Here is a 23132-nt window from a genome sequence, read left to right on the forward strand (position 1 = left end):
ATCCTCCTGTTTAGAAGTTAAGTCACGTGCCCAGGTCACACAGTTTGTAAATGGCAGAACACTTTTTAGCCTAGCACAGTCAGAAATTTCAAAAGTTCCTTGCAGTAAGTTATTCAGTGTCTCAATTCTTCTGCTAAGATGCAAATACAGAATTACATTCTGAAGGACATGCTCTCCAGCCCTCACCTAGTTTCATGTTTGAGAAGGTAATGCTAGACCCAGTTACAAAGGAATGATCTTACACTGATATGAGATGCCAGTGGCAAACCCTCTTGGGGGAAGGACTCAGCATCAGCCAGTCCTTGACCCAGAGCCGTTAGACAGACAGCACTGGGGTTGCACTGTTCCTTTGCAGGTTTACTCACTGTTGGGCAGCTTCTCCCAATGTTAATGGTCCTTGACCATCTGGGCTCTTCTCAAAACCTGTCAATCTCCACCATATTTTTTTCTTTTTCACAGCCATGTGAAATACCTATTACTCACAGTCTCATGGCCATGACTATATATTAAAAGCTGCTCACTATGGACTTGCACAATGTTCCCTACTTTGTGCCTCCTATTGAAGTGACCTCCACCTCCTCTGCTCCCTCCTATTCTTCCACGTTGAGAATCATCATGTTAAAAGAAGCTTTCCAAACTGGTATTCCACAAGCTGAATAACGCCTGCAGTGTCACTTGCTTATGAATAGAATAGGATTCTTAAAAATTAGAATTTGAAAGCCTTTAATCAAACCATGTACTTTGCAGATAGCACAGGCCATATACTCCCTATCACCCAGCTGCTTCCCACATCACAGCACCTTACCATACTGCAAAGGCCTCTGATTGTACATCAGCTGTATTCTAATCTTTCTTTCTGAGGATTTGCATATACTGCCACCACTATAACTACCAAGCACGTTCCAGGGATTCCCTTATCTTTAGATCCAGATGCAACCTCTGTCCACATCTTTAACTGTAGTCATGTAGGATCCTAGTTCCCCAACCAGGGATTGAGCCCAGGCCCTTGGCAGTGAGAGCTCAGAGTCCTAACCACTGGACCACCAGTGGTTAACTGCTTACTCTTAGCTCTATATGTTAGAGTTTTCTTTCACATCTTATTCTTCCTTTCCTCCCATCTACCCTAAATCAATCCATTCACTGAAATCATCTTAAATTGTTTCTTGGAAAAAGCACCATTTAAAAGATTGTCAATCCCATTGCAAAACTATTTTTGTACTTGTCCTGTCCTGTCCATCTCTCATGTTAATATAGTCAGCCTCACACAATATCTCACTTGGGCAGATATGGGAAGCTCCTAGCTTCTCTCCTTGTTTTCAGTATCCTTTTCCCTGCCCTTCGTGTTCAAGACCATCATCAGGATTATATTCCTTGTACCCACATTTTGGAAATTGTAATCCAGGTTGAAAGTCTTCCCAATCTGGCTCTGAGCTAACACTCCAGTCTCATCTCTCCTCAATCCCCTCTCTTTCATTCCTGTGCTCCAGACACCATAAGCATCTCAGAAGCCCCTGTAGTTTTTTCACAGACTTTGCCTACTGACTGGAGTGGCCACCCTCTGTCTATCTGGTCAACCCCTCCTCCTTTTCTCTCACCTCCTCTGACTGTCCTTGCTCAATTAGCTAGAGAAATCTCTCCAATCCCAGTTCTTGCTTACATCTCTGCCATAGCATGAATCATACTGCCTTGTTACCCATCACCTCCACTCCAGATCTAAGAATACCCAAGGCAGGCACATTTTATCTAACTTTATCTCATCAGCTAAACCTCCATTTGACTTAAACTAACGAAAACAAATAAGATCAGCAACAGACATTTATGCTAAATTATTAAAAGGTATTCTCAAGGCGCCTGTGAGAGATTAAGAAGTGGTTCCAGAGAATGGGAGATGATTGAATAAAGACATAAATGCACCCAACTGGTTAATTTACTACAGAAGGCTCACTGCTCATGGATGGTGGGGGATTTCCTACACAAACTAGATCTGTGAAATGAAGCCACATATAAATGGCATTAATGTGTGTGACTTCAACTCCAAAAGTTTACACCTTCCTGGGTTAATAAGTTGTGCCTATATGTCAATGTAATATAAAGGCTTTTTATATTTAGCTCAGATTCCCCAGGCTATTGATTAGGCAAAAATTCAAACCAGTTAATAAAGTCAATTCAACAAGAATCTCTACAAAGCCAGCACTGTGCCAGACTGCACTAAGAGGAAAAGGGGCACGTTTATCACTGTAATGTGGCAATTCTGATGCTCTTTGTATATGGTTTCTCATATATGATAGTCTTCCACACCTTTAGAGGTAGATATTAGAGGGTCCTAAAAGCAGGAAAATAACAAGTCTTTCCTTAGGGGATTTCATTTTACCTGCAAAGACAAAATTAGCAACATCTGGAAAACAAGATAATTAAATGTCAAGATGTATCAGAGACAGAACTTACTACAGAATCAAATTGGTTCCATTATTTGTGGCTAGGATGAGGGGGTGAGACTTGTTAATACCAAGCAGAAGAACTGTAGTTGTCTGGCTATCCCCACAAATCCTTGGGGCCTGACAGAAAACTGATTTTTGCACCAGCATCTTGTTACAGTGTTTGAGATCTAAACCTGAGAATCACTTCTTGGTATGGTGAGAGCCAAGTTAAAGTCAAATATACCTATGTGTTTACAATTAAATAAATGTTTCCTGAGCTGTTCTGGCACATTGGTTTGATGTTAACAGATGTCCCAAATAAGTGGGTGAAACCATGAAAAACAAGATTTCTCGTGATTGAGATAGTGTATTGTGAATAGCAAAGAACAGAGTCTAGTGCATTTCACAAATATATTTAAACATTCTTACCTCCACAGAGTATTTTAAGTAACACGGCATTAAACTATTTTCAGACATTAACACCTTTGCGAAAATAATTTGGCTGGACAGCCACTTAATAAGATGTGGCAATGAAATGCTTGTGAGCTCCCAGAAGGAACACTGAAGACCCCAAAGCCCAAGCCTCCACCTGCCTCTTCAGGAAGGAGGGAGGAAATGGGAATGGGAAGGAAGGATGGTTCCAAGGCACCAAGAACAAATTCCGACAGGGATCTCAGTCGGTGCCCCAGACAGATGAAGGAAAGGGAACCAAAAGATGTTTCTATCTGTGGTGTAGTGGAGTTTCTCAAGGAGAAGAAGAAAGCAGCAAAAGAGATATTGAGGGTGAAATATGTACAACCTTTCAGGAGGATAATCTGGCCTTATGTATTGAAAGTCTTTTAAAACTCCCCACTCTTTGAATACCAATACTACTTCTGGAATTAAAATTTAAAGACACAGTTGCCTAAATGTGCAAGGGTATATGTCCTAGTCTGTTCAGGCTGTTACAACAAACTACCACAGACTTGGTGGTTAAACAACAAACATTTCTTTCTCACAGTTCTGCAGGCTTGGAAGTCCAATATCAAGAAACCTACAGATTCGGTATCTGGTGAGAGCCTGCCTCCTAGTTCATGGACATCCGTATTCTCACTGTGTCCTCACATGACAGAAAGGGCCTGAGAGCTCTCTGGGTCTCTTTTATAAGAGCACAAATCTCATTCATGAGGGCTCCACTCTAGTGACCTAATAACCTCTGGCAGGGCCCACCTCCAAATACCATCACATTGGGGATTAGGTTTCAATATATGAATTCTGGGGGGCACAAACATCCAGTCTATAGTAGTATATGTATGAGGAAGTTTGTCCCAGTCATTTCATAAGAGCTAAAAACCAGAAACAACTTAATTGGTAAAAAAGGGAGATGGGTAAAATAAATAGAATGGTCTGTAGCCATTGAAGATGATCCTATCAATTTGTATTCTGGATATGGGAATATATCAAAAATGAAAAAAAATAGTTACAAAGTAATATGTATAATGTTATTGTATTTTTAGAAAATATAAATATATGTGAAATAGTAAAATTCTAAAAGAATATGTACCCAAAACTTAATAGTTTATCTCCAGGTGGTTGAATTTTAGGTGACAATCTTCATTTAAAATTTTTTTTCGTGTTTTTTTCCCCCATTTTTCATTTTTCTATAATAAAAAGGTAGCACTTAGACATCCATGAGAAATACATACAGATTGACAGTGATAAGAAAACTGAGGTGTAATATAAGCCAGGAACTGCCTAAGGCTAGCATGTACAAGGGCTCTCTATACTTACCTTCTTACCAACAGTAAAACCAAACTTTATTAAGAGCCCTATGAAGTGCTAAGTACTGAGATAGACACAGACTTTGCATTCTATGTGTTTGAAATCTAATAGGACAGAGAACAAGATTCAGAAGACGTGAGGTTTTTGTCCAAATTCTAGCACCCATCTTGGGCAATCACTTAACATTTCTGGCCCTTCAATTCCTGAACTATAAACTAGGAAATTAATGATACTTGAGTGACTTTTTCAGGATAGAATTTGTGAGTGCTCCAATAGAATGCTTCTTAAAATTTAATTTTAACCTGGAGCTGATGGTAAAATGCAGATTTGATTCAATGGGTCTAGGAAGACACCTAAACTTCTGCCTTTCTAACACGCTCCAGGCCTGCTAGTCCTATGCTTACACTTTCAAGTTGCAAAATTCTAATATACATGATATCATTGAATTTTCCCCAAGAATCCTTTAAGATAGCCATCCTTGGTCCTATTTCACTGATAATGGAGTGACCTGTGTAGGATCAAACTGAGAGAAAATGGCAAAGCAAGGAACCCCAGTTGAAGTCTTTTTATTCCTAATCTCCAAGATGTTAAGGTCCCATTCAGTTCTAAAATACTATAATTAGAAATGGCTGCTACACTCATATCAAGTGAACCGCACCAGGAGCAGTATTGGTAAAGGTAAGCTGCTAATATAGTTCAGAAGAATGAGAGATCACTTTACATGGGAATCAATTAAGAAGTCATAGAAGGGAACTTCCCTGGCACTCCAGTGGTTAAGACCCTGTGCTTCCACTGCAGGGGGCGTGGGTTCGATCCCTGGTCAGAGAACTAGGATCCTACATACCGCGTGGCATGGGCAAGAAAAAAAAATGTCAGAGAGGAAATTTGACATCATCAGCCTTGAAGGAAGGCTAGAATGAAGGCAAGCAAAGATGGAGAGAGTATAAACAGCAGTTAGGTATAATATGGCATGAGCAGAGCAAATGGCAGTGCAGAAGAAGCTTGTAGAGAGGGGCCCAGGACAGCAGAACAGGTCTCAGGAGCTAACCCAGGTATTTATTACAAAGTCAAAGATAACCTTAAGGTGTTCAGTCTTAGAGGCTAGAAGAATACAGCAAACTAACATTTTGAGTATAGCATTGGTAGTCCTTTGTAAAAAAAATTTACAGTTCATTTAATGGCAAATGGTAATCATCAAATTAACAATGGTTATCTTCAAAACTTATTATACTAGCTGTGCTGTCATTTCTCAAGCTTGGTCACATACCTAAAGTCACACACACTTTCCACATAAGATGCATCATAAAAAGCAGACTTGGTTTATCACCAGTATTTATAAAACCAGGCCTAGGGAAAGAACTAGGTCTGGGGACCAATGCATGGTCTTAATATAGCAAATGCTTGGAAACCCTGTACCAACTTCCTTCCTCTCCCAACACAGATTCCATTTGTCCCTGTATATCTTCTTCCCCCGGAGAACTAGGGAATTAATCCACTCATCATGATATATGCATTTCAGTTCCCCATCGTAGGTTATGCCTTCACGATGCCCATCTCTCCAGTCAGTGAGCCTTGAGTCCTTAAACTACTTCATACACCTTACTTCCTTCAATGAAGCTTTTTAGCATTGGTCCCATTTGACCTGTCAGCTCTTCACATTTGTATGTTCTAGAGATATTTACTCTCAAGCACTGGGCCATATATAATTATTATCGGCTAAGTCTCTCAGTGTCTACTGCTCTTCCCTACCTAAAGCTCCAGGAGGAAAACACTAAGTCATTGCATTTCTTTGGTTTACTCCCATGACTTAATATCAATGCAAGATGTTAGGTATTGCCTTAGTGCTATCCATATTACTACCTTGTTTTAAGAGGAGGATAAAGTTTGATAAGAAAAAATGACCTTTTCTAATGTGTTCCTCCTAAGTAGATCTCCTGAGAGAAACCTTACAGCCCTCACCCTTTGGCCCCATATACATCTTCAGAGGCACTCTGCAAAAGGCCAGTTATATGCTGTGTGCCCACAGGAACAACAGAGTTAATTCTCTCCTTTTGAAATTGTGACTCCCACCCTCCTCCCCTACATCTAAATGTTTCCTTTTAAAGAAAAGCCAGTGCTCACTGCTACTGAAAATTAAAGACAACCACATAAAGACCAAGGTCCAGGCTGGAGCAAGCAATGACAGAACATTAAAATCACCATTTGAATTTCTCTTTCCTTGAACACTGCCAAAGATTACTATTGGAAGGCCAATCCTCAGAATGCATGCTCATTTCAGACTTTTGTCACTTGCACCTCTAGGTTCACAAACTATTTTGAGTCAAATAAATGAATTGGAGGTGGCCTTCAGTTGAGATGAAATGGGAGAGATACAACATTTCAAAAAAAAAAAAAAAAACCTGTATGTGACCAGCCCCTACCACCCCATCACAACATAAAGTACCAAGAAGAAACAAGGAGGGTTTATTATGCAAAGGTTAATGTATCAGTATAAGGTTTAGGAGAGGAGGAATAAATTACCCCTCCCTCCTCCAAACTATACTTCTGGACTCTCCAGCTGCATCGAGCTTGTTCTTCCACCTCCTCTTAGTTCCAGATTGTGTTTTGGCAATCAGATCCATACTTCATGTACCCCTGAGTTCCTTCCCATTTGCTGAATCCACATTTTCAAGATTTTTATCCTTTCTTACCCCACTCCCCAATCACATGTTGGCCTAGTAGCTTGAGGTGCCTTTCTTGCTCAACTACTATGGCAGTTCAGCAAGACATGCTAAATATCTTTCCCCATACAAACACGGAAAATAACAAGGGTGTTTTTAAGTGTGTAAAGTATCTCTCATCAGCATCCAATGCTGAAGGAGAAGACATTTACCAACAGAAAACTGTGCTTAGCCCAGAAAAAGAGATTGCTCATGTATATACACAATCATCACATTATAACCTGATGCATTAGATGTTCTCACAAGAGAGGTAAAGAGTTATGAGAGATCAAACATGAGGAAAGAAAGAACTTTATGTGAGCTCTTTCCTTTTTTTTACTTTTTAGTGTATTGGACCCTAAGAGGCATGAAATTAAAACTCATGAAAACCAGCTATATCAGCTTGCTTTGGTGACTCAAAAGTTGTCGTTTCTCGACTCAACTTTGCTGAAACACTTGATTCATGTTGTTCTTATTTAACCTAATTTGCATTGATTTAATCAGGGCTGGTGTGCTTTAAATACATAATAAATTGGGATTCTGCAACTTGGATGACTTAGAATAGCTAAATTTCAATAAAGCTCATTTCAATCTGTTAATGTATACGGTTCTGCCAAGGGGTTTAAAACCGTAGAAAAGATGCAATCTTGCCACATTAGAAGTGGGAAAGATTTAAAGAAACCATCCAGATGAAATGATTTGCAGGATAATAATGTGAAAAGCAATATATATATGTACATATGTATTTTTTAATTACAGCCTAGACATATCTTCTACGTTTTGAGTATCATACTTAGAAGAAAACTCACTTATAAATGCAGTGAATTTAATTTTATTTTCCTTCCTTCTTGCCAAGACTCAACTCTTTTCTGCCTCTCTGTACCAGCTCTACAAATCAAGTGACATCCAAAGTGGGACCTCTTCTTGCCATTTGGCAGGCTCTAGCACCACTTTGCAAGCTGCCTGCATTAGGAGAATTTTCTTCCTAGCAGCCATGGGGATTGGGTGGCTTGTACTCACAATACTTGCTGAATGGTTGGCCAATGTTTACCCCTGTCTGCCCCAGCTCCCCAACCCTTTAGAGTTTATGGCTCAATCAACCGGCTTGCTGTGAGGAATAATTGTCTTGGCAAGAGGTGAAAACACTTGAAGGTGAAATTGTTCGTCTGTTAAAGTGTTCCGCAGCACCCTGGAGGTGCCAGTGCCCAGTCCAGAGTTAGGCAGGAGGCAAGAGTGATGGAGAGGTGACCATCAAGAATGGGAAAGGAAGACCACCACTTTGGTGCGGGACAGAAAATAACCTATCTGTGCCAGTAACAAGCTGTGAGACCTCGGATAATCACCCGATGTCTCTGTACCTTAGTTTTGTCATGTGCAAAATTCAGATTTTCTAATGTCTTTTTTAGCTCCTAAGACAGCATGTGATGTCTAGGACATTTCAGCTTTGTTTTCCTTCCAACTGAAGGATGCATCTCAGAGATGAATGACCAGGCCAGAGCTCAGAGGAATCCAAAATGGAAGGATTCATGCCCCTGTTCATATAACTTTTCCTGAAAAGTACCACTAGTCTTTGGTGACTTTGATTCCACTGGTTAGTAGTGTCTTTAGCTTGAATGTAAGGAGCAACCTAGTTACTTGTCCAAAGCCAGTCCAACCCTGGAGCTTTGGTAATCCACCTCATTCTTATCAATGTGAGCACAACTATAGATAACGTCCACTTATTTTCAGTTCCTAAGAGTCAGACATGATGGGAATTAGAAGTGAGGAGCTGGAAATTCACATTTCATTCTCCCTATTACCTCCTTGGGCATATTTGTCAAGAAGGTAGGCTTATCCACTCGCTTCCAGCAGGGTTTCTCTGTCTTTTTTTTTTTTTTTTTTTTTTAACAGATGACCAACAGGTCCCTGACAACAGCAATGCAGACCCTCTCCAGACCAGTTGGAACAAGACAGAGCTCAACATAAGAAGCTTAAGGAGCCCATCCATAAATGAGTGTTAATGGAAATAATCAGGCCAAGACCTCTTCATACTCACATGATACAATTTAGTAACAGTCTCAAAGCTTAAGTACGGGTGTATATATAGAAAGGGGTAGGATTCACGAGGGTTTAAACTACCCCTTCTCCTCTCATCCTCTCGCACATTCTCCTGGAGCGGAGTGTACTGCAGGGTTCTGTCATCACCATGAGCAGCACGTCAGGGTCAGCCCTCCCGGTGTCAGACATTAAAATCTTTCTTTAATCCACCCAGGACCCCACAGACATCTATGGAGACTGGTGAAGCCCCGGCGGGATCTCGGGCAAGAGAAACTCCCTGTACACAGACATAGGTTTCTGCCACTCTAGGTCTCCTACCCCCGGGACCAGGGTGGCTTTCCAAATCCGCTGAGTTTGGAAAGCATTCCCCCATCCACCACCTAAAAGGGCTGGCTGACTGCAGAACTCCAGTGCCCGCAAGGGAAAAAAGAAAAATCTCAGCCAAGTCCCCACAATCACTGCTTTCCTCTAGCTTCTCTCAAGTTGCTTTTCTAAAGCAAAGGACCAAATGTTGATTTCTCTACAGATTCCTACGTATCTCTTACACGTAGACAGCTTTAAAGGGGGAGGGGGGAACGTTCCCCAAAGGGAAGGGGAGGGCGGAACAGAATATTTCAGTCTCCCACTTGGAAATATCTTGTCGTTGATGATGCTTTTCCAAACCTCCATCCCCCCTCCTTTTTCTTTTTCTTTTTGGAAATATGGACCAAAAAGCTGAAAGTTATTTCCATTTCATCAAAGAACATATATTACTTTAGTGGTTCGGGAGAATGTTGGTTTTCTGCCCACCCCTTTTCAATCTGCCCATGTCTGAGGTGCTCCGGGAAGACGCACAATCGTGAGCAGCTTACGACACTCAGTGAGCAGTAGGTGCCGGTGCAAGCTCGCGCCTCACACTGCCTGGCGGAGGGAAGGAGCCCGGGCGCTGGGCGCCGCTCCCCGCTCCCAGCGCCGCCGCCCGAGCCGCCCGCCGCCCGCACCTCCCCGCCGCCCGCAAAGCATGAGCGAGCCCGCTCTCCGCAGCCGCCCCGGGCGCGAATGGCAGGCGGTCTCCGCGGAGCAAAAGGTGTCGCCGGTCAGTGGTCCTTTCCAATGACGGACATTAACCAGACTGTCAAATCCTGGGGAGTCGCGAGCCCCGAGTTTGGAGTTTTTTTTTTTTTTTCCCCACAACGTCACAGTCCGAACTGCAGAGGGAAAGGACAGCGGCAGGAAGGCGAAGCCCCGGCTCCCGCACGCAGTTGGGAAACTTGCGGGTCCTAGAAGTCGCCTCCCCGCCTCGCCGGCCGCCCTTGCAGCCCCGAGCGGAGCAGCAAAGTGAGACATTGTGCGCCTGCCAGATCCGCCGGCCGCGGACCGGGGCTGCCTCGGAAACACAGAGGGGTCTTCTCTCGCCCTGCATATAATTAGCCTGCACACAAAGGGAGCAGCTGAATGGAGGTTGTCACTCTCTGGAAAAGGGTGGGTAAGACACTTTTTAATTAAATTCTTTCCCGAAGATTTTTTTTTTCCTCCCTTTTCTTTGCTGCAGCATCTAACATGGACCAAATCACCATCTCTTTGATCTTTACGTGGCTGTGAACTTTCTATGCTGCCCAGCTTTCTGCATGCTTAGAGGTGAACGTGTGGCTTTGGGGAGGGGGGGGTCCTGCTTTATTTCAATGCATTTATTTGATTTTTGCCCTTTTCTCCCCCTCCCCCGCTCCCCCTCCCTCGGAATAAAATATGATGTAGATTTCTGACCGAGCGCTTCCAATGGACATTCTCCAGCCTCTCTGGAAAGATTCTCGCTAATGGATTTCCTGCTGCTCGGTCTCTGTCTATACTGGCTGCTGAGGAGGCCCTCGGGGGTGGTCTTGTGTTTGCTGGGGGCCTGCTTTCAGATGCTGCCCGCCGCCCCCAGCGGGTGCCCGCAGCTGTGCCGGTGCGAGGGGCGGCTGCTGTACTGCGAGGCGCTCAACCTCACCGAGGCGCCCCACAACCTGTCCGGCCTGCTGGGCTTGTCCCTGCGCTACAACAGCCTCTCGGAGCTGCGCGCCGGCCAGTTCACGGGGTTAATGCAGCTCACGTGGCTCTATCTGGATCACAATCACATCTGCTCGGTGCAGGGGGACGCCTTTCAGAAACTGCGCCGAGTTAAGGAACTCACACTGAGTTCCAACCAGATCACTCAACTGGCCAACACCACCTTCCGGCCCATGCCCAACCTGCGCAGCGTGGACCTCTCGTACAACAAGCTGCAGGCGCTCGCGCCCGATCTCTTCCACGGGCTGCGGAAGCTCACCACGCTGCACATGCGGGCTAACGCCATCCAGTTCGTGCCCGTGCGCATCTTCCAGGACTGCCGCAGCCTCAAGTTTCTCGACATCGGATACAATCAGCTCAAGAGTCTGGCGCGCAACTCTTTCGCTGGCTTGTTCAAGCTCACCGAGCTGCACCTGGAGCACAACGACTTGGTCAAGGTGAACTTCGCCCACTTCCCGCGCCTCATCTCCCTGCACTCGCTCTGCCTGAGGAGGAACAAGGTGGCCATTGTGGTCAGCTCGCTGGACTGGGTATGGAACCTGGAGAAAATGGACCTGTCGGGCAACGAGATCGAGTACATGGAGCCCCATGTGTTCGAGACCGTGCCACACCTCCAGTCCCTGCAGCTGGACTCCAACCGTCTCACCTACATCGAGCCCCGTATCCTCAACTCCTGGAAGTCGCTGACGAGCGTCACCCTGGCCGGGAACCTCTGGGACTGTGGGCGCAACGTGTGCGCCCTGGCCTCGTGGCTCAGCAACTTCCAGGGGCGCTACGATGGCAACTTGCAGTGCGCCAGCCCGGAGTACGCACAGGGCGAGGACGTCCTGGACGCCGTGTACGCTTTCCACTTGTGCGAGGAGGGGGCCGAGCCCACTAGCGGCCACCTGCTCTCGGCCGTCACCAACCGCAGCGACCTGGGATCCTCCGCCGGCCCGGCCACCACTCTCGCTGACGGCAGGGAGGGGCAGCCCGACAGCACGCCTGAGCTGGCTACCGTGGCCCTCCCCGGCGGCGAACACGCCGAGAACGCTGTGCAGATTCACAAGGTGGTCACCGGCACCATGGCCCTCATTTTCTCCTTCCTCATCGTGGTCCTGGTGCTCTATGTCTCTTGGAAGTGTTTCCCAGCCAGTCTCAGGCAGCTCAGACAGTGCTTTGTGACGCAGCGCAGGAAGCAAAAGCAGAAACAGACCATGCATCAGATGGCTGCCATGTCTGCCCAGGAATACTACGTTGATTACAAACCGAACCACATTGAGGGAGCCCTGGTCATCATCAACGAGTATGGCTCGTGTACCTGCCACCAGCAGCCCGCGAGGGAATGCGAGGTGTGATTGTCCCAGTGGCTCCCAACCCGTGCGCTACCAAATATGCCTGGACAGCCGGGGCGGGCCGGCGAGCACCAGGCTGGGGTCTCCTGTCTGTGCTCTGATATGCTCCTTGACTGAAACTGTAAGGGGATCTCTCCCAGAGACTTGACATTTTAGCTTTATTGTGTCTTAAAAACAAAAACGAGATAAAACACAACAAAACACCACCCCACAACCTTCAGGACAGTCTATCTTAAATTTCATATGAGAACTCCTTCCTCCCTTTGAAGATCTGTCCATATTCAGGAATCTGAGAGTGTAAAAAGGTACCAATCAATCAATCATTGATTTTTTTTTTGGTAAACTTAAAATGTTTAAAATAAAATAGCATTTACAGTTTTTACAGACTGGTGTAACCTAAATGAATTGTTACCTGGTTAAGAGAGAAGCAACAGTTAGAATTTCCTTCCCCCTGCCCCCGTGTGTGTGTGTGTGTGTGTGTGTGTGTGTGTGTGTGTTTGTGTGTGTGTGAGTGGAGGGGTGATCTAGTGGCCACAGGGAAAATCCAGAAATTCAGGAGCAAAGTAGCCAGGCTCATTTTGAAACATTAAGAAGGACAAACAGAGCTTATCAGGTGGAGGTACCCCACATGATTAAGGACTGAAAAAAGCAAGACCCTTTATATTATATTTGGGGGTGGGGAGGTGCAGTGCAATCTAGCCACTTTAAAGCAATTGAAAGGCGGACTGAGGACTAAGCATCCTTGCCCAGCCTTTAAGGCAGAGATCATTGCAAATGCTTTTTAAAAGGCAGTGCCAGACAGTTTTTCCTATGAACAGGAAACATTTTTGCACTTAATACAAGCGTCTTTCAATTCGATTCAAAATCTCACCCCCAAATGCCACTGGTTCACTATACTCCTACGCCTTGGATTCACCAGACTTAGTAGCATTTGTTCCCTTTTCCATACTCTCTCGAGTGAAAGACCCTCAGCTCCTGTGGTCTGACTCAGGGAAATAAGGCGGAATCCAAATGTTCGGTGATGAAAGCTGTGCTTTCTGGAGCATATTGGTAAGACTGCAGCAAGCTGAGGCTCTCAGCAGTGACAGCACACTCCTAGTTGCTGTGGGGAACAGTGGGAAAATCCTACCCTGGGTGCTGCTTGTAGCAGGAGACTTTAGGGGCAGATGGGATACAGAAGTGATGGGGGTGGGGTGGGATGGGGAAGATGAGCTTTTGATCCTATGTTCCAATATTACTGAAATAGGAATAATTTGTTAACCCAGGACAGAAAAGCTGCCTCTCCTCAGATTGCCCTGTTGTGTAATGCCTGCTTTCCTGTGTTGTCTTAGTTTTTTCTGTGTTGGGGTCAGTGATTTCCCCTTCCCAACCTTCATAGGTTTCCAGGTCCACAGAGATGTGGGTTGTTTATTGAACTAAATTCAAGAGTGGTAGCAGGTGGTGGTGTGGGGAAGGGACAGGGGAGAAGTATGTGTGACGGACGGGAGGGGTCTTTCACTAGCTAGCAATTTAAGCAAATGTGTGATTGAAATAAACTGTCATGAGTGACAGCTGGTGAGCTAATGTTGTCCATGTCCAGAAGTTTTTCTCAAACTCAGGTGCTCACCCCTCTGAATGATCTTACAGACTGGCATTGTTCTTTTTTCCTTTTCTTTTTGGAGAGAGAGAGAAGTCTGAATTGCAGGAAGAGGGATGGGGGGAGAAAACATACACCACCCTCTCCCAAAATGCAAATGCCTCCGGCCACCTACCTAAAAAGGCACAATCAGCTGTTTGAAATGCAGAATGGCATCACCAGGAGGTTTACTTAATCTGAGGGTTGGTAGTAGATTTCTCTTTTACCAATGGAGAACCCAATATGCCTAAAAATACTGCTTCTGAGAGGTTCTTTCAAGAGAAATATTTTGCAAATGTCTCTAAGATGTTAAGCCTTGGTAGAGAGCTTCTTACACACGCACACGCGTGTGGGCATGCGCACGCGCGTGCACACACACACACCCCATAATCTCATTTTCTCTGACCAGGAAACGTCATCTTATTTTGTTTATAATTAAAACATGACTTTATGACACATACCAATGCACGCAACACCCATTTAAACTAGTAATGTTCTAGAAGAGAGACGCTTTGATAACTTTGAGGAGGGGGTTTTGGATTTAGTCTAAGAATGATCATTTGGGAATGCCATTGTAAACAGCATCTCACTTGGAGGGAAGGGGTTGCAGGAACATCTATAATGAAACCTCACTAAAGAGACCTCCTCTAGGAGACAACAGACCTTTTCTGGAAAAAAAAAAAAAACCCAGTTGTGCAACTGAAGGATTCAATTCAATCCTTGGATTCCATGGATTTAATATGCTCCTAGGAAGGTTCCTGAAATCCAGTGCCAAAAGCTGCTCTGACTTGGTGCATTAAGGGTGGTGTTGGTGTGCTTATAGGGAAAGCTTCCGGAAGCAAAGCCTTATTGGCAAACATCAGAAGCACAGATCCACCCTACCCCCTAGAAATATGGATGTTGGAAACTGGAGAATTTCTCTCCTATCTCTAAGACTTTTTCCCCCTTCATTCTTCTTTTGTAAATGTGGCCATGAGAAAAAGCTAGAGAGTAATCATGCTTTGTTATATGCTGCTGCCACCCCTACCCACCATATGACTAAACACCACATATGTAGAAGATCTGAAGTCCACGTAAATCTAATGAAATACTATTGTAAACAGGACTCTGTAACCTGAGACCTGGAGAACAAATGATGGTCATGAAAACTGTGTTCTTAATTTGTTTGTGTGTGTTTGTGTGTGTGTGTGTGTGTGTGTGTTATTGTCTCTGTGTTGTGTGCCTTTATAGGCAAGGAAATATGTTTCCTACACAAACAGAGAAATTTAGCTCACATCATTTCATGCTCCTGTGCCTCTTGCTTTGGAGAATGGCAGGGGGTGGGGGAAGGCAAGAATGAGGGAAATTGTTAGCTTTAACTAAGGTTTTATGACACTTGAAATCTTTTCTTTCTTAAATTAATTGATCTTTAAGCTTCAAGAAACTTGCTCTGACCCCCTCTAAGGAAACTACTGAGCATTTAAAAGACAATCTGATTTTTAAAGGTGTAGCACCTTTTTTATTGTTGTTCTTCCCACAGAGGGTGCTGATCTCCTTGTCCTGTGCTGTCTGGAAAGAATTTAAGACCTGGGCATTGTCTCTTCCTGGGCATTGTGATGGATTAACACTCCATGTGCAGTACCTTCCCAGCTGATTAAAGTTCAGCCCTAGTATAGAGGTTTCTCAAATATTTATATAGAAAAAAAAGTCCTTTCAAATGACAAATGACACTCTCAGACCAGTCTTAGCCCCGACAGTTTTTTTTTTAGGTGGTACCAGAGTGAGCAGGTTGAATGAAACCCATCCTTTGGCCTTCACTCTGAGGAAAAGCAGCCCCTGGGGCTCAGACTCCAGCCCTGATAGTTGAGACCACCACCCAGCCCAGGCTCTCAAGACTGCAAAGTTGCCATCATAAAGAAAAGGTTATTCCAGTAAAAGGAAACTTTTAAAGTTCATTTTTAATATTCTCTCAAGCTATTCAAAGTCTAAGAGTGCCTTACCTTTTTTCCCCTGCCTTCAGGAAGGAGACATTTGGTATGACTTAGCATCAACAACACGTTTATGAGTATGTGTAAGTCATTAGAGGGGCAAACACTACCTGTTATTTCTCTCAAGTTTCCTGAGCAACTGCACACAGATCACTGGAGGGCTTAGGGGCCTCCTGTGTTGCTGGGTTATATTAATCGCCTTGTCAGCAAGTTTGGCACCTATGCTGTCTGGTGCAGCCATGTAGAAGGGAGCACTGGTGGATCACACATCCTGGGATAATGAAAGGCATCAGATACCCTTCTCACAGAGACCATTATCAAGAGGCCAGAATTTATATGCTTTGGACAATGGGTATTATAATGTTTCAGGGTAGTCAAAATAAGCATCAGTTATCTCCTCTAGATAGGTGGTTATGTTGGTTGATTTGGGTTTGCCATGGATGGAATGTCAAATAGCAAGGAGTTACTTGGAATATGACTATTAGACAGGCTCCTGAAATATATATTTTGGGAGAAGTTTAGGGATATACACATACATACATATACGTAAATGACATAACATGACACATAATAGTCACACACACATACTACATTGTCATATATGTATGTATGTATATATATATATATATATATATATATATATATATATATATATATAACCACATGTATAACAACATACACATGATCATATTATATAACTGAACCCTCCAGCATTAATTATCCTCCTGCTTTCTTCTTCCATGGTCAAACTTTTACTCACAAAAGGATCTGATAAAATCAATCACAAGGTGTAAAGGACTGAGGTGGCTGATGGTATTTTCAGGCATTAGTTAATGAGTGGTAGAGGCTCTGCAGGCTGGGGATCTTCTGAGCTCCTCATGCCATAGAAGGGTGTATGCCTGCTACCTAGTGGTAAGAGCCAGCAAAGCATTCTTTAGAGAGCATGCACCTAACTCATGAGCTCCACCTCAGGGTTACAAAACATTTATCCATTAAAAATCACTCTACTCTGACTTTTTTCCAGGGATCCTGCAGGCAAAATTCTTACTCCTGTGACTGGGCCCCAGCTCCTGGCCTTCCTCAGCTGGACACAGTTTACAGTTTTTAGCTCAAAGCAAAAGCCTGGCTATTACTTCCTTAAGGTTTAGTCAGAGTTGTAAATGAGATGGAGGAAATACATTTATTGAGTGGTTACTTGGTATGAGAACCTTTATCTAGACCTTATCTTTACATGAGGAACCTGAGGCTTAGAGAGGTTGAGTGTTTTTGTACAGCTAGTAATTGGAAGCACAGGGCATTCAGTCTGGTGTCCTTTTAACTATACCCTGTTTCTAATTTCCTTGAATGGTTGCCTCCTCCACTCCTCTAACCAGCAAAGACCCTAGGACTAGCCTGCGCTAAGGGTACATGCTTACCATATTCTTGGTGGATGACATGGGTGCAATGCTTGAATCCAGGAATTTTCATCATGACTTTGTTTGCTCTGGCCTCTTGTAATCGGGTAATGCAGGACTCTGCCAACAGAGGAGACCTCTCACAGGCTTCCAGGAGCACAAAGTTCAGTTAATCATCCAGCCCAACCACTAACCAGAGGATTTTGGACTCAAAGAGACTAAGGTCTTCCAGGTATTCATATATTACTGTTGAGGATTTATTTAATGACCCCTCTTGGTCATTAAATGGGCTATGTCTCTATGGTGGTGGGTCTCAACCAGGGGCAAATCTGCCACCCAATCAATGTAATGTCCAGAAACATTTGTGATTTTCATGCTTGGGGGTGGGATGCTACCAGCATCCAGTGAGTAGAGGTCATGGATCCTGCTGAACAACCTACAATGTACAGGAAGTCCCCCTCAACAAGGAATCATTTACCCTAAAATGTCAAGGGTGCCGAGTTTCAGAAACTCTGCTCCCTGGTATAGAGTAATGAGGCCATTGACACCAACAAACTGTGTTCCAGCTTTGCTTGGAGTCGTTCACCCAGCTCTGTTGCCTTCTAATCTTCCTCTCTTGCAAGAGAATTGGAAGTCTAAATGAAAACCCCTCAGGTTGGCTGCTAATCAGTGCGAGGACCTGTAGCTAGCACACGCTTCTCAAAGAACATATGGCAAAACTTAAATTAACTGGGACAAAACCTGTCAGAGCCCTCCATTGACCCACTTTTTCTCTGGCAATACCTCATTTAGGAAACAGAAAAAAAAATCGAGTTAACAGTGGATATTTAATTAACAAGAAGGAAAATGAGAAACTTGATATTCCTTTCAGTAGGTGTTCTGATGTCTGGGCTTTTCCCCTTCTCCAACCAAGCCTGGAATGTCTCCAAGGTGGGAATGGGCTTTCATTTTAAAAATCAATGTGCTGGGACTTCCCTGGAGGTCCAGTGGTTAAGACTCCACACTTCCAATGCAGGGGGCGCAGGTTTGATCCCTGGTTGGGGAACTAAGATCCCATATGCCATGTGGTGCAGCCAAAAAATAAAAATAAAAATCAATCTGCTTAGTCTAGTGAGTGGTGGACATTTAATCAGGGCCATGATTTCAGACCTTAGAAGCAGGATGGTCTAGAGATGTGGGCATCGCAAACTGAAGGGCATTTGGGGCCAGGCAGACCACATTGATGAATGAAGTTTATGGGCCTATGACATTAGGAGAGAAGTAGAGAGTTTACTTCAAAAATGCAACTTACTTTTGATTGGTCCTGGTTAATCAACAATTCTGCAGGCTATGTCGAGAGAGTGCTCTGAAAGAACCCTGGTCTTGAAGTCAGGAGAGATGGTCTTTAGACCTGGTGCTGGTACTCACAGGCCTTGGGTCCAACTGGTAATCATCTTAACTGCAGACAGCTTCTCTCTCTTTGCCTTTGGGAGGATTCATCCAGGTATTCCCTAAGGACCCTTTGGGTTCTGGGCTTCTATTTCATCATTTTCCCCGACAATAAAACAAAAGTGGTTTCAAGCTAGTGCCACTTAACCAGAAAATTAAAATTCCCCTGAATTCCCATTCCCCAGATATTCTGATTCATCAGGCTTGACTGCATGTGAACGTGTAAAGGTAGGTAAAAAATCACAAAGAGACCAGGGCTTCAGAGAGGGATGTGGGTATGCAGGAAAACAGATGAGAAAGCACAGGCAAGTGTGGGTGGAAAATGGGGTTTTTAGAATGTGCAGGAAGATGAAAGGAAACCCTAGAGAGGACACACGTACTCACACTCACCCACACGTTAGATGGGGAGACACAGGGATCTGTCATGAAGCAGGATCAGTAAAAAGGCTGAAGAAGCCACTGTGGTGAGGGGGGCGGGCAGGGAAGAAGTACAGGCAAACATTTGCACAGGACTCCTGACATAACTTACTAGATCTGAGTAAGTGGCTACAATGAAAACTAGGGGTTCAGAGCCCTTTAGTAAAATGAGAGCAAGGGGGAGGGATGGAGAAAGGGAGAGATGGGAAAAGTAAAAGCCAAGGTTGGAAGGTGGGAGCAAAGGGGAAGAGAGAGGGAAAAAAGACAGAGAGCATGAGGGGAGAGAGTTTCAAGATTTGTACTCTATATTGATCAAATAATCATCAGAAGTAGCTGTGATACACCAACTCTACTCCACAACCCTTTTTAACCGTTTCTTTCCTTACTCTGATCTACCAGGTTGGTTATTGGCTTCTTATCAATGTCATGTTGGGAAGCCATTATTCTCCCCGTTTTATGAGAAAAAAAAAATTTCTAGCTGTATCCTTCTTTCTTTTGCTCAGCTAGGAAAATGCTTCTCAACCCTGGCTGCACATTGAAACCACTTGGGAGCTTTAACAAATATTGATGCCTGGGTCCCTCCCGCAGAGATGTGGATTTAATTGATCTGGGGTGTGGCTTTGGTGAGGATATGTTTTAAAACTTCCCAGGTGATTGTAAAGTTCAGTCAAAGTTGGGAAACACTGAGCTAGAGGGTCACAAGTATCGCCACATTTGTAGTTCAGCAATCTGTAAGATCCACAAGTCAGACTGCAGCTCTTTAAGAAAGCATGGTGGGCTGGTGGCTGAGCTGGATGGGGGTCAGTGTTAAGTGAGGAGGCCCCAGCCTCACTGACTCTTCCTGGTGGGGCTGATTTTGTGAGAAAGATGTACAAGCATACATGGGCTTGTCATTTGTTTCTGAGTGCTCTACAGTTTACTAAGTATTCTTTACAATTATTTTATTTACTTTAATTCTCCCAACAATCACAAAAGGCAGACACAAACTTGTCCCATCTTTTAGACAAGAAGACTCAGATCAGAAGAGGTTAAGTAGCTTGCCGAAGGTCAAGGTCTAACACCTGGAACTGCGTCTTCTAAATTCTGTGTCCTCCTCCGTCATTTCCCTTTCCTTCTCTGATTGGTTGTGATGAAGCATGGCTGGCCTTGCTCAAAATACAAACCTCAGTAAGTCTTCCAGCAGGAGTCCTGGAGAACACATTGCACTCATGCTCCTATACCTTCTCCCTCACCAGCCAGAGTCTGGCAATGACAAAATTTGGCAACACAGTCTCACTACTGCCCCTTTGGTGCCCCCCTCAAGCCCCCTGCCAAGCCTGACACTCTTCTCATTTCCACAGGAGCCTCCACGATGCCTCAGAGACTTCCAAATAGATGCCAATGCTTTCCAAATAGCGAACATCAAAATGTTCCCTTTCCATTCAGCCTACTGCCATCAACTGCTTTACCAGCAACTCTTTAAAGAATGTGAAAACTAAATGCTAGTAGAAAATGGATGGATGGATCTTGATACCTATTTTGCCCAGATATTCTTGCAGTTTAAAAAAGATCTTTTGGGGGAATAACCTAAGGAAATTGTTCTAATGCTAGAATTGCAGGTACTGAGACACCTGGGTGATGTATATTTGGACAGGAGATCCTTCCTTGTTCCTCTCAAATGAAACAACACAGGCAATTACTCATATGTAAGCCCAGATCTGCCAACAGTTTATGGGACTTAAAATAAAGCCAGGATCAAGATTGAATCTTCCAGCATATTTTATGTCCTTAAACCAATATCCTCTTTAGAAATCATGTATTACTAGATGTTCACCATCAGTGTGTTTATCTTCAATTAAGAGTTCTCAATATTGCAAACTATGTGTGGCAGAGACCTCTATCTCAGAGATATTCTAGGCAGACTTGGATAAAAGTGAGATGGCTCAGTCAGTGGCAAGTGAGAACTGGATTAGTCTGCCACAGAAAGGTCTGGAAAAGCCAAGCTACACACAATTAATGGAATAATGCAACAATCTGTCTTTGGCTGGCCAAGGCAATCCTGTCATTTGTCCCTCAGCTGTAGGACAACCACACACTCTGTGATTTTGTCTCACTGTCTGCTTCACAGTGATTGCATTTGCTGTGAAATCTATATTTCCCTGCAACTGTGTCTGTGTGTGCGTGCATGGGTTTTATTCTAAAAATAATGGTCCTTCTTGGAATTCAGCCTCACTCTTTTGCTTTCTGTCCAGGTCATTTTTATCTCATTTTCTCTTATTTATCCTTTTTTGCACACTATTTCAAAAATCATAAAGGTGCAAAGAGAAAAGAACAAACATACTGTAAGGAAGAAGAGGAGGAATTGTGTTATCACTGAACTGCAACTAAAGATAACACATCACTCAGGTTTTTTAGTTCTCATTGACTTGGTCAACTCATTCAATCAAAGTGACACAACATTTCTTGTTCAGGGATTAAGTAAATGTTTGTTGAGTGAACAATAGACCAATTTAACTTGAAGGTGAGGCATTAGCAAGAAGACTGCAGTAAGAGTCTAGGTCCACCAGACTCATCACGGGCGTGGGGAGGAGAGGCCTCCACTTCAACCTGATCCATTTACGAAAGGCAAACACCACCACCCCCGCCCTGCAATGAGCATGTTTATCACACAGTGTATTTACAAAGTGCCTGGCAACCTGCTAAATCCTTAACATTTTCTCATTTAAACCCTGAAACAAACCTTTATCCCTCCTTGTCCAGAGGAGTATTAATATTCTCATTTTACAGATAGGTAAACTAAGGTTTAGAGAGGTTCAACGACTTGCCCAAGGTCACTTACCTTAGTGGTGAGGGGGGGGGTCAAACATTGATTCTAGAGACACAGTGCTTGGGTTCACTTCTGGCTGAGTGACTTTGGCAAGTTACTTAACCTTTCTGATACTCAATTCCTTCATCTATAAAATGGAGATAGGGTTATGAATAGAATTAAATAAGTTACTATTGAGAATTAAATGAGATATTCTTTGTGAAGTGGGTGGCTGGTACATGGTAGGTGCTAGATAAGTGGGATTTTGGTTTGCTTTAATAAAAGATAATGAAAGATAAATAAAACAAGGTCACACAGCCAGCGGGGGTGCTGAGTCCAACAGGGCTGCAAAGCCATGCTACCCCCATTTTCTTCTGTGATAGGGTACTATCCAAAAATCTGAGATCCTGAAAGCACTGGGTCTGGAAGGAGAAGTTAAGGAGGCAGAGTGTGAAGTCTGAGGGTAGAGAGACACGTTTCTTCCTTTATAGCTTTGCAAGTGGCTCAGGCCTTAGCCTTGATACCCACGTTTGACTTTTTTCTGGTTCTTAATTGACTTGGCTTTGCCACTGAGATCAGACAGTCCTGGTGAATGTAGCCCATCACTGGAATATGCATGTGTGTGTCTGACATCTATGTACCGATGCAGCTGTGGCCCCGCCTTCTACCTTCACACATACCAAAGCCTGGAGGCCAGCTCAAGGAAGCATCATTTGTGTGGGTCTTTGGCAATACAGCAAAACTCACTTTCACATTGGAGCTGTTTGCTCTCTGTAGTCAATTCCTGAAAGTGGAAAGAGACTACACAGCTTGTGATTGTTACCCGGCTCCCAAACTTTTATTTAATATCGGCAATATTAAATCATACTGGCCCCTGAGACACTAAGTATACATCTTCAGCTGTAACAGACTTGCTGGTGTTTATTTACAGATTTTTTTTCTCTGTGTACTAACAGCCGCAGTTTGATGCTGCTCAAGCAAGTGTAACAAAAGGAGAACACGTCTGAGGTGGACGATCTTCTGGGAGAGGAGCTCATGTGTTATGAGGCAGAGTTCAAATTCCAGCTTTGTCACTTGGCTGCTGGCCTTTGGGCAAGTCAGTGCCACCTGCCTGGCTTTTCCTTTCTCATCTGTAGTAGTAATTTTGGGCAGTTTTTCTAGTTCTTTGATCTGGTAGACAGGGTGTGGAGGAAAGCAGGGGTGATTTCCAATATATTCTCCACTGCTGTTGCTTATCAATAGGTAAAGTTATG

The 23132-nt window shown here is 43.9% G+C and overlaps 2 protein-coding genes and 1 long non-coding RNA gene across 5 annotated transcripts in view; 2 read left to right on the forward strand and 1 right to left on the reverse strand.

Moving 5' to 3' along the window:
- LOC309643308 overlaps nucleotides 1-23132 on the forward strand; it is a 997346-nt gene that overhangs the window by 561745 nt on the left and 412469 nt on the right. The window lies entirely within an intron of this gene.
- CTNNA2 (catenin alpha 2) overlaps nucleotides 1-23132 on the reverse strand; it is a 1185886-nt gene that overhangs the window by 344997 nt on the left and 817757 nt on the right. The gene's annotated exons all lie outside the window — the stretch shown is intronic.
- Nucleotides 984-12651, forward strand: LRRTM1 (leucine rich repeat transmembrane neuronal 1). Its single transcript, XM_082425918.1, has 2 exons — nucleotides 984-10375; nucleotides 10649-12651. Exon 2 carries the CDS (start codon nucleotides 10708-10710, stop codon nucleotides 12274-12276), a length of 1569 nt encoding a protein of 522 aa, XP_082282044.1. The 5' UTR covers nucleotides 984-10375; nucleotides 10649-10707; the 3' UTR covers nucleotides 12277-12651.

Source organism: Balaenoptera physalus, assembly GCF_965194825.1.
Source record: "Balaenoptera physalus genome assembly, chromosome: 15".
Lineage (NCBI taxonomy): Eukaryota > Metazoa > Chordata > Mammalia > Artiodactyla > Balaenopteridae > Balaenoptera > Balaenoptera physalus.

Excerpts from the sequence above, each read along its gene's own strand:
- LRRTM1 (XM_082425918.1), top strand. The coding sequence starts at position 10,708 with ATGGATTTCCTGCTGCTCGGTCTCTGTCTATACTGGCTGCTGAGGAGG.